The following is a 12,130-nucleotide window of genomic DNA, read 5'->3' on the forward strand; positions in this document are numbered from 1 at the left end:
GTGCTGCCTTCGCAATCTCCGGCCCTGCCATTGAAGTGTATGGAGGGGGCGTGTCGGCCGCAGCTTCAGCTGTGGTCGAAAATGCTCGTCTCCTGCATTGAGCAGGAGCGAGCCGGGTCCCCGTACAGGAGATTGTGGGGGGCCCCGGTTGTCGGACCCCCCCCCCCCCCCCCGCGATCTAACACCTATCCCCTATGCTTAAGATAGGGGATAAGTTGTTTTTTCCCCACCCATACCGGAGTTCTCCTTTAACAAATTCTGCAGCTTCTAGCAGAAAGTACATCTAATAGATTCCCTTTAAATGGAGCAGCTGGAAGGAACAACAGTGCAAGGAGTGAAACAATTTTCACTTTTAATTCTGAAAAGCATAGTGATGTATTGGTGTGAAGAGCTTGTTTCTTTGTTTTTCAGGAAGATGAGGAGAGCACTATCCTGCAGCTAGAGAAAGACTTGCGTACACGAGTAGAAGTAATGATGAAACAAAAGAAGGAAAGAATGCAGGAGCTAAAACTGTTAAAACAGCGCGACCAAGACTTGTGTGACATCCTTTGTACACCTCCATATTACGTTGACAGTCACCTCGTTCCAAGTCTTGATGAGCTAGATAAATTTAGAAGGCATTTGGCTGCACTTTCTGCAGAAAAGGTTCTTTCAGATATTTTATACCAGTGTTTTTTGTATATAAAATCCTGGTTATTGCATGTTCTGGGTTCTTGAGTTCTCACCCTTTTTATTTTTTTTTTAAATCAATGACACCATAGGATCTTCGTGAAGCAGAATTTGTGAAAACAAAAAAACTAATAATTATTTGCATGGAAGAACTGGACAGATTGCCTGACACCAGTTTTGAGAGGGATGTGGTGTGTGAGGAAGAAGAGGCTTTCTGTCTATCAAAAGAAAATCTTGCGGCATTACACCAGCTTCTTTTTCAGGTCAGAGCTGTATTTATTTTGTGTTCTGTCTTTCCGTTTCTTCCAGTTGCAATTTTATTTTGCAGTGTGTCATGGTAACAATGTCTCGTTTTCAGTTAGAAGAGCAGATCAGACAAAATAAGGCATTATGTGAAGAACTGCGAACCAAAGTTATAGAATTGTGGGATAGACTTCAGGTACCTGAAGAGGAGAGGGAGGCATTCGCAGTTCACATGTCTGGATCAAAAGAAAAAAACATAAAAGCGGTAAGAATTAATTCCTGAAAATATAATGTAAAGTGTACATGCACCTTCATGAAAAAATTATAAAAATCCCTCATTGTGTCCCTTCAACCACTGGGAGGGTTGACAATGATATTTCCGTGATCTTACCATTGTCAGTCTTCCACCTGGTACATTGTTCATAGTGCACCATTTCTTTTGCAGTAGATCACCACCCTTCCATCCATCTTTGTAGCATTCCTCTAATTCCTCAATGCTGACTTGTAATCCTCCTTTTCCTGTCCTCATCATTAACTGGGTGTATTTACCTGACTCTTTGAGTCCTATTACTAGTCATCCTCCCCCTGATGTGGTCTCTAATGTTCTACTGTGTCAATATGGGAGGTGGAGGGAATTAATGTATTTATGGGGTTCTGTGGTCAGCACCTAGAAGATCAACTATTGATGGCCTATCTTGTATGTTGTCCATCAGTAGTTTTGGGTAATAACAACAATACACCAGACCCAACAAGTGCTGGTCTTCGATTTCTTCCTATGGTTGATAAGGTGGTTCTAGTGAAGAAAAGGCTCTTGGTTATATGACCTAATAATCCTATTAGGCTACTTTATAATGTGCTTTATCATTACCACATCACTATGTATAGAAATGTAATTTTTTTTCAGTGTGTGAAGTAAAAATATAAACTGCTTATATGTTTTTCAGTTACAAGAAGAAGTGGATCGTCTCCATGAGCTGAAGCTGCAGAATATTAAGAACGTTATTGAAGTTATTAGAACAGAGCTGTCATCCTACTGGGACAAATGTTTTTACAGCAATGAACAAAGGCAAGGCTTTGCTCCATTTTATGATGGTGAGGTTATTTCTTAGTATTTTTGCCATGGTTGTAAAAAAAAAAAAAAAAAAAAAAAAAAAAATAATTATAATTCCAGGTTTAGAATAGTATGATTACTAGCAGAATGTTACCAAAAGCTCATTGTCTCCTTAGAGGACTACTGTGAAGACCTTTTAAGCCTCCATGATGCTGAAATTGAACGTGTCAAGCAATATTACGAGATACATAAAGAGATGTTTGAAGGTGTTCAGAAATGGGAAGAAAATTGGCGTCTCTTTCTTGAGTTTGATGTAAGTAAACTGTTGAAGACTCTACCTTTCTTAAAAAGGACGTGCTATCTCCTGACCTTACTTGTATTCCCCATTAAATACTACTGGTCAGTTGTCTATTTACTCATACATTTCTAATAAGTATAATGGAGGCACAGCACAACACGGCTATAGGCAAATATGATCCAGAGTTATTTCATGTGGCATACAAGTATTTACTAAAACGGACTGATCATGAGAGGCCATAGGTTCACTCAAAGGGAATTTTGTTTTATTTAAAAAGATTAACAATCGATAAGACAAGCTAAAGCATTAAAAGTATCTGCACAGGGTACAATTCTAGTGAAATAAGGCAGGTCAAGTAGTAGAAATAACAAAAATAATCATCGTCCATACATACATGGGCTCATACTTAACTGAAACAAAAGAAAAATTCGAGAGAAGAATAAGAAAAGAAAGAAAAGGAGAGCACTACCTCCAATAGACAGACACAAAATCTGTATTGGTGCATAGGTGAGTGTAGTGGACTTATATTGTTACTGTATATACTCGAGTATAAGCCGACCCGAATATAAGCCGAGGCCCCTAATTTCACCCCAAAAACCCAGGAAAAGTAATTGACTCGACTATAAGCCTAGGGTGGGAAATACATCATCCCCCCCCCTGTCATCATCCAGACCCCCGTCATTAACAACCTCATCATCATCACCGCCTGTCATCATCCCACCCCCCTTCATCATCACAGCCTGTCATCATCCCCTTATCATCCCACACCCCCCCTTCATCATCCCCTTATCATCCCCTTATCATCCCACACCCCCCCTTCATCATCCCCTTATCATCCCACACTCCCCCCTTCATCACACCCCCCTTCATCATCACCACATGCCATCAGCCCCCCCCCCCACCCCTTCATCATCACCGCTTGTCAATGTCTGATACAGTGGTCTTCAACCTGCGGACCTCCAGATGTTTCAAAACTACAACTCCCAGCAAGCCCGGGCAGCCATCGGCTTGCTGAGAGTTGTAGTTTTGAAACATCTGGAGGTCCGCAGGTTGAAGACCACTGCGGCCTTCGACATCATCCAGCCCCCCCCTCACCCCCTTTAGTTCTGTACTCTCCTCCGCTCGGCGAGACGTTAGGGTGCGCTGGTCCTGGCCATCTGTGCAGCGGGGACCATCCGGTGGGGAGGGATAGTCGTTCCGGGCTGTCCATCTTCACCGGGGGGGGGGCCTCTTCTCCGCCCTTCGGGCCCGGAATAGAGACGTTGCCTTGACGACGACGCACAGGGACGTTACTCATGAACGTCCCTGTGCGTCGTCGTCAAGGCAACGTGACTATTCCAGGGCCGGGCCGGAAGCGCGGAGAAGAGCCCACCCGGTGAAGATGGACAGCCCGGAATGACTATCCCTCCCCACCAGCGGACCAGCGCACCCTAACGTCCCGCCGAGCGGAGGTGAGTACAGAACTAAAGGGGGGATGGGGGGGCTGGATGATGTCGAAGGCCGCAGTGGGCTTCAACTTGCGGACCTCCAGATGTTTCAAAACTACAACTCCCAGCAATCCCGGACAGCCGATGGCTGGGAGTTGTAGTTTTGAAACATTTGGAGGGTCCGCAGGCTGAAGACCACTAAGGGCGGAGAGTTCACTCGAGTATGGGGGGGTGTTTTCAGCACGAAAAATCGTGCTGAAAAACTCGGCTTATACTAAAGTGTATATACGGTATATCAACCTTGGGTCAGGGAAGATGCGCACCAGACCTTCGCCAGGCATTTCCTATTCTTATACCCCACAATCATTCCATTTGATAAGTGCTGGAGGTCTCGGGTCCATCCACAAGAGGGCAATTTCTGGTGAATGCACCTGAGACCTCCTTTAATAAGGTACACACATGACGGGGCCCAAACTAATCTGAAAGTATATCTCAGAGAATATACTTTCTGAAAGTACACCGAAGTACATATACTAATCTGAAAGTACACCGAATAAACAAATTAACAGAGGTGAAGGATCCACTATGGTGGATACCAGTTGTAGGACTTCCTACAAGATGCCAGAAGTCTCCCCTTGGGACGTAGCACCAGTCAACATTTGAGGCTGAATGCCCCATTATATGTAGCTTAATGGGTGTTACATAGAGAAAAGTGAATTCATGTGGATGTTTTTCATTTGACTCATCCGAGTCTTCTGGCAGGCACGGGCGCTCCCCTCACAGGCATCGCTCCGTTACTCAGCCCTGTAGCAAGCGTCGCTCCCCTAGAGGACGCTCCCATGGTCGCCGCTCTGGCTCTCCAGACCTGCGTACCTGGTCAGTCACCACCTCGCACGTTCCCATTCACCTGGAGAACTTGTGGATGAAGTTTCCGATTCGGCCTCTGATTCAGAGGACCACACGGATATGTCGGACATGGTGCACTCATTGGTCTCGGCCACAAGAGACACCTTCCATCTAGAGGACCCAGGAACTTCGGATGTGGCTCCAGAAGTTTCCTTTAATCGTGCCCAACCTCCAGGGCTGCCTCACCTCGTTCCCATTCACCCGGAGAACTTGTGGATGAGGTTTCTGATTCGGCCTCTGACTCTGAGGACCACACGGATATGCCTGATGTGGTGTACCCATTGGTTTCGGCCATAAGAGACACCTTCCAGCTAAGGACCCAGGAACTTCGAACGTGGTCCAGAAGTTTCCTCTCATAGTGCCCGACCTCTTCCAGGGCTGCCTCACCTCATTCCCATTCACCTGGAGAACTTGCGGATGAGGTTTCTGATTCAGCCTCCGACTTAAAAGAACGCACGGATGCCTGTTGTGGTGTACTCATTGGTTTCGGCCATAAGAGACACCTTCCATCTAAAGGACCCAGGAACGTCGGACGTGGCTCCAGAAGTCTCCTTTTCTTCGTGCCCGACCGGCACCCTAGACCTTCAGCTCTCACGCTGAATTTTACGCCCTGCTGGTATCTGCCTAGAGGCACCCTAACAAGAAGTTTCAGGAAACATAGAAGCGCGGTATCCCTTCGCCAAGGACCTCATTGCTCGATGGACCTCCTCTCCAACTGTGGATCTGCCGGTCTCCCGCCTCTCTAAGGCGCCTACCGGGCCTTTGGCTGATGCGGCTGCCTTCAAGGATCCAGCTGACATGAAGGTGGAGACTTTGGCAAACTTTGCATTTGAGACAGCAGGATCTTCCTGCTTTTACTTCGGCCTGGGGGTCAAGGGCCCTTTCAGTATGGTCTCCCATCTCCGCCAGGGTAGTCTTCAAGATCCCTCTGGAGGATTTATTTAATCTAGCTCCCGATGCTCTGCAGCTGGAGATTTTCTGTGTTCTGCTTCCATGCGCAGCCACTGTGCTGCCTTTGCCACAAGCTACCTGGTAGCCACCGTCCCTCCATGTGGCTTAAAGCCTGGAGTGTGGACGCCGCCTACATGAAGTGAGGCGTTGGGCGTAAAATAGTTTTTTATTACCTCTGGATACGACTCGCAGAACCGCTTTCCTTCGTAAGTCCTCCTTCGGGTTCTGCGGACCTTTGGTGCACCGCAGGGTACCAACAAAGGGTCCGGCCGGGCGCCTTCACGGGAAGAGGGCTCCCTCCTTCCGGACCTGTCCCTCCCGGAGGTCGGCTATTTGTTCAGGCCGTTTTGCGGCCCCATCAGGCACCCGTAGGCCTTCCTCTATCTGATGGGTCGCCCCCACCCGCCAACCTTTCTCGGGTGGTTGGTCGCCTCTTACTCTTCCGGGATGCCTGGACCACGCACATTCATTGTCCCGGTTCCTTCGGGGGAACGTTTTCAAGGTTTATTCCAACCTCTTTGTCGTTCCCAAGTAAGGCGTTTCTGTTTGCCCAATCTTGGTTCTTGAGTATCTCGGCCAGCAACTTCTGCTTCCCATCCCGAATGGAGTCTCTCCGTTCGGTGTTGGTGTCCCTGGTTCAGGGGGAAATTTCGTTCCTCGATGGACATCAAGGATGCCTGCCTCCACATCTCATTGTTCCGGTCATCAGCGGTACCTCCGCTTTGCAATTCCGGATGGTCATTTTCTATTGTGGCTCTCCATTTCGGTCGTACCACTTCTCTGCGGACCTTTAAAGGGGTACTCTGGTGCTTACACATCTTATCCCCTATCGTCGCACACAGCCGGCCCTGCGGTCGACCGTAATCAGACCCAGAGCGAACACGCTCCGGGGACTGATTACAAATTCGGTGCCGCGTGCATGATCACGGGCGTCCCCAGCTGCGGGACTCCCGCGATCAGGCATCTTATCCCCTATCCTTTGGATAGGGGATAAGATGTGTAAGCACCGGAGTACCCCTTTAACAAAGTCCTGACGCCTGTGATAGCCCTTTAACGGACAACAGTTGTTTCCGTGATTCCTTACTTGGACGACCTTCTGATCAGAGCTCCAGCCAGAGCCCAGATCCTGGAGAGTCTTAGTCTCAACCTCCAGACCCTGTCTGCTTTTGCATGGATGTTCTGGGTCAGTTAGCGGCGGCTGTGCCATTTGCCCGGTTTCATCACCGACCTCTTCAATTGGTGATTCTCTTCCTGTGGGACAGGTCTCCATTGTCACTCGACAGTCTTGTCGGTCCCTTCTATGGTGGCTTCGTTTCCCCCCTGCTTTTTCGGGGGCGCTCCTTCCTGCCCCTCCCTGCCAATCTGTCGGGCTGGGGAGGTGTTTTCAAGGACCGGCCGGTCTGGGGCCTTGGTCCCTCGAGAAGCCCTTTTCCCCTTCAACCTGTTGGGGCCTAGGGCAATCCTTTCTTTGCTTGCTTCTTGGGAAATTCCCTTCTGGGCGGAACTCAGGTTTCCGGCCATGTCAGCGCTTTTCATTCCGGGCGTTTCAGGGATGTGGTCTTTCTCAGCCGGTCCTCAGCCGTCCAAGGCGAGTGGTCCCTACATCCGGATGTGTTTGCAGTGATCTGCAACCTCTGGGGCGCTCCAGGCGTGGACCTCTGCACGTCCCGCCACAACCAAGCGTTCCTCTTTCTTGGTGGGGCTTTGCCCTACCTGATCTGTTTCCTCCCCTTCCTCTCTTTTCGGGGTCCTGAGGAAACTCACAGCAGAGGACGTTCCCGCCATTCTCGTGGCCCAGACTGGCGTGGTTCGTCGTGGTCAGGCTCCTGTGCTACTTACCTCTGCACCTTCCCTATCGTCCTGACCTCCTATATCAGGTCTCCTGTGCCACCCCTATTTACCGTCTCTTCTTCTGATGGCGTGGCGGTTGAGATAGCGGTTCTGAGGACCCGCGATTTCTCTTCCCAAGTGGTTCACATCATGCTGAGGGCTCACAAGCCTTCCTCTGCAAAGATTTACTACCATACCTGGTGGTCTTATTTCCGTAGGTGTGATACTCAGCCTTTTTCTCCCGTCGTGGTTGGCTTTCAGCTCCCTTAGGGGTCAAAGGTTCGGCCGTTTCCATTCTTTTTCAACGTTCTTTGGCGTTCAATTCTCATGTCCGAACCTAGTTCAGGGAGTGGCACAAGCTGCCCCTCCTTATCAGTCTCCTTTTTTCCCTTGGGACTTACGCTTGGTCTTGGGTGCTCTGCAAGACGCCCCCTTTTGACCATCTCAGGGACATTTCTCTTCGCCTCCTTCCTCAGAAGGTGGCGTTCCTTATTGCTCTTACATCTGTTAGGAGGGTGTCAGAGCTGGTAGCTCTCTCCTGCCATTCTCCCTTCCTGGTGGTATACCATGACAAGTTGTTTTCCGTCCAGGTCCGTCCTTCTTACCTGAGATGGTTTTTTACTTTTTCATCTCAATGAGAACATCGTCCTACCGTCCTCTTGTCCGGCCCCTTCTCATCCCTGGAAGCGTTTGTTCCACAACCTGGTTGTGGTGAGGGTTGTTCGGACTTATCTCTCTTGTCCTTTCGGCAGTGTGACCCCCCCCCCCCCCCCTTTTTTTTGTTTTTCCGGAAGGTCGTTGTATAGGACAACCTGCTTCTACGACCACCATTTTTCGGTGGATCTGGTCTGCTCCTTTTTGGGAGCTTACCGCTGCAAGGGGAAGATCCCACCCTTCAGGGGTTGGCTCATTCCACCCGTTTTTTGGGGCATTCTGGGCCCTCCGCTACGTGGCTTCGGCCTTGCAGTTCTGTAAGGCCTCCGCATGGTGTTCTTTGTACACTTTCTCAAGGTGCTACCAGATTCATGCCTTTGCATCAGTTGATGCTACTTTGGGCTGGAAGGTGTAGCAGACGGCAGTGGTCCAACTGTTCACCTGTCTGATTCCTTACCCACCCAAGGGACGGCTTTGGTACGTCCCATGGTCTGTGTCCCTCAATGGAGCCGATAGAGAAAAGGAGATTTTTTTTATGCTTACCGTAAAATCTCTTTCTCGAAGGATCCATTGGGGGACACAGCTCCCACCCTTTTGTTTTCTGGTGTTCCTATTTCAGTTATCTGTCCGAAGGTGTGTTCAGTTGTTTTTTTTTTTTTCTTCTGATTGCTCGGATAGTTTGTGGTTTTCTCTTGACCTGTCGGTCTTCTCCTGTTGCTCTGGGACTGAGGGGTTAATGGTGGACATCCGCCATTACGGGGGGGGTCCCTGGCTGCTATCAGCAGCCGGGACCTGCCACGTATAACGCGAGCATCGCTCCGATGCTCGCGGTTATGCATAGGACGTAAATGTACTTCCTGGTGCGTTAAGAACCAGCTCACCAGGACGTACATTTACGTCCTGTGTCGTTAAGGGGTTAAACTTCTTTTTATTTAACTTTTTTTTTTTTTTTTTACACTTTTTTTTTTCTTTAGGAGGAATCCTTTTAGATTCCTCATAAAGATCAATGCAGTTCTATTGAACTCCTTTTGATCTGTGTTCATTTGATTGAACCTGCTCAAGGCAGGCTCAATCAAATGCAGATCTATGGGGGCAGCCATGGATGCAGAGATGAGCCCTCCGGCTACCTCCTCAGGGGATAAGAGACCTGGAGCAGTTTGCAAAGGAAGAGTGGTCCAACATCCCGGCTGAGAGGTGTAAGAAGCTTATTGATGATTATAGGAAGAGACTGATTTCAGTAATTTTTTCCAAAGGGTGTGCAACCAAATATTAAGTTAAAGGAGTAATCTAGTGCAAAGTATTCCTGCTCCGTTCTGCCCGGGCTGCAAAATAAATGAAAATGAACCTTCACTCACCTCCCTGGGTTCCCGCGGAGCGCCACTACAGCTGATCGGTCCTCCGGTCCATCCTCTTCATACTTCCGGGTGTAACGAAGCGTCACATGACGCTCAGCCTATCGCCGGCCGAGGCAGAACATTGCGGTGGCCGGCGATAGGCTGAGCGCCATGTGACGCTTCGTTGTCTCATTTGATCTTGGGTTGTCTCATTTGATCTTCATATAGGAATAGGTATTTTGCTGATTATCTTTCAATATCTTTGGATTCTTTCTTTTATGTAGAAAAAGACAACAGACCCCAACAGGTTCACAAATCGGGGAGGGAATCTTTTAAAAGAAGAAAAACAGAGGGCAAAGTTGCAGAAAATGCTTCCAAAGGTAAGTAATCTTTGTTTAAAAACAAAAAAAACTTTCTATCCATACATTGAATGTAGGGAAATATAATAAAGTAAATACATATAATACACACTTATGTTTTTCCTTTTAGCTGGAGGAAGAGCTAAGAGTTCGAATTGCAGCATGGGAAGAGGAGCAGGCGCAGGAGTTTTTTGTGAATGGGAAGAAATTTATGGAATATGTGGCAGAGCAGTGGAATCTGTTCAATTTAGAGAAAGAAAAAGAAAAACATGAGAGGGTAAGAACATTGAATTTTTCTGGCATATTGTTAAGATGCTCCATTTGGTATGTTGTTTTCTCTATAGTTTAGTATTCTGAGTTGTAAATGTATAGCAATTTTTTTTTTTTTTTAGGTTTTTGTATGTAACTCTCTTTCCTTTTGATGCAGATAATGAAAAAAAATCGTCAGCTAGAAGAGGAAATGTATTATGGAAGTGCTCCAAAGACTCCAAATAAAAGAAGAGTGCTCGGGGCAACAACACCAAGCAAAATGCGCAAGGTCTGCTCTACACTTGTCAGTGCTAGTAAATGTTCAGTATGACTTTTTTGTATACCCGGTGTTGCCCAGTTTTTCCTTCCTAATCCTTGTTGGGAAGAAAAATCAACAAAGGAGGAAGCTTTTGACTTAATATCCCGTTCCAATATCATGTCCCCCAATCCCGGCCTCCTATCCTATCCTCAGGTGGGACTGATTTGTGATAAAGATTTTGTAAGTTGAAAATAGAAGGGGACGTGGCTTTGTGGGACTGGGCATGATTTGCAAGCCAGATCGATGCACAAAAAGAGTAGAGAATAAAATGGGATGGGGCTTAAACAGTGAGCATGTCTTTGAGAGATGGGGTGTGGCTTGCAAGCCGGACTGCACATTCACCTGGAACATTCACATACTCGCATGGAACTTGAAACAAAAACCTTTCTTTTATATGAGGGTGTATGTAAGGGTTAATTTAACTATCTTATATTTTTTATTTGACATATAAGTAAGAAGTACCAGGTATTATTGAAATATCTCCATCCGTACAGAAGTTATGTGGGAACATACATTTCCCATAGATTTGCATGGGACTCTAAACAAAAACTCCAACCCTCACAAATGGGGATAGTTAAGGGTTAAATTAGCTATCCTATATTTTAAGTGGACATATAAGTAACATGTGACCAAGTATTATCGAAATATCTCCAGCCGTTTGGAAGTTATGCAGTAACATATATTTCTCTATCGGCTCCATTGGGGTACACAGACCTTGGGGTGTATGCTGTTGTTGCTAGGAGACTTGACACTAAGGAAACCAAAAAGTCGGCTCTTCCCAGCAGGATATACCCACCTACAGAGCCTGAGGTAATCAGTTTAAGCTTAGTGTTGCAGGAGATGGACACTAGTCTGGGTTTCTCCCCATACTTGGTCTAACATTTTTTTGTTTTTATAGAATAGGGACGTTTAGTTTTTCTTATTCCCCTTTATTTTTCTTTTTTCAGGTGGGGACTCGGGAACATAGCGTTCACTGTTTCCCCATTTGCGATTGAGGGGGCACAAGCATCGTGGATGTACTGTTAACCCCATCTCGCCAACGGTCAGCGATTGGGGTTGTACCTTATGGGTCCGGGTCCCCCACTTTTCCCTGCTCGTCTCGCTTTTCAAGCCCGGCATAATGCAGGTGACAAAAGCTGGGTGAAGACTTCATGGCTGAAGACTTCATGGCTGAAGACTTCATGGCTGAAGACTTCATGGCTGAAGACTTCATGGCTGAAGACTTCATGGCTGAAGACTTCATGGCTGAAGACTTCATGGCTGAAGACTTCATGGCTGAAGACTTCATGGCTGAAGACTTCATGGCTGAAGACTTCATGGCTGAAGACTTCATGGCTGAAGACTTCATGGCTGAAGACTTCATGGCTGAAGACTTCATGGCTGAAGACTTCATGGCTGAAGACTTCATGGCTGAAGACTTCATGGCTGAAGACTTCATGGCTGAAGACTTCATGGCTGAAGACTTCATGAGTTGAGTTCTTCAGATTGAGGGGAGTATTCTCCCCCCTTTTTTTTCAGGTGCGGGGGCTTGCAACTGCTGGAGACCCCCTGTTTTGGTCCCACTCCCTTTTATTCTAGCTAGTGGTAATCCCTATTGGGCAAGGGTTCCCTAAATTTTATTGGGGGCACTTGGGAATGCAGGGGCCTATGGAGTCAGTGGTGTAGGACTGTGTATGGATTTCTTTCACAGTTATCAGCAGCCGCGGCTGCCTTTTTTACTTTAGTTTCTTCTGTGCTCTGGCCGCGTCCTATGCGACGCGGCCGGGGCGCAGTTTACTTTCTCTTTTGCTGCGGCTGCTGTGCTGGCATTCTCGCTAGCTCCCGTTCCCCTTCACTCATA

At 47.4% G+C, this 12,130-nt stretch overlaps 1 protein-coding gene across 2 annotated transcripts in view; it reads left to right on the forward strand.

Annotated features, from left to right (window-relative positions):
* Nucleotides 1-12,130, forward strand: part of PRC1 (protein regulator of cytokinesis 1) — a 42,728-nt gene that overhangs the window by 11,388 nt on the left and 19,210 nt on the right. For both annotated transcript variants that reach the window (XM_056572026.1, XM_056572028.1), the window contains exons 4-11: nucleotides 412-645; nucleotides 762-932; nucleotides 1,028-1,177; nucleotides 1,857-2,004; nucleotides 2,140-2,276; nucleotides 9,648-9,743; nucleotides 9,853-9,999; nucleotides 10,150-10,260. In XM_056572026.1, the coding sequence (XP_056428001.1) occupies nucleotides 412-645; nucleotides 762-932; nucleotides 1,028-1,177; nucleotides 1,857-2,004; nucleotides 2,140-2,276; nucleotides 9,648-9,743; nucleotides 9,853-9,999; nucleotides 10,150-10,260 (1,194 nt within the window). The remainder of the gene's footprint in view (nucleotides 1-411; nucleotides 646-761; nucleotides 933-1,027; nucleotides 1,178-1,856; nucleotides 2,005-2,139; nucleotides 2,277-9,647; nucleotides 9,744-9,852; nucleotides 10,000-10,149; nucleotides 10,261-12,130) is intronic.

This window comes from Hyla sarda, chromosome 4 (assembly GCF_029499605.1).
Source record: "Hyla sarda isolate aHylSar1 chromosome 4, aHylSar1.hap1, whole genome shotgun sequence".
Lineage (NCBI taxonomy): Eukaryota > Metazoa > Chordata > Amphibia > Anura > Hylidae > Hyla > Hyla sarda.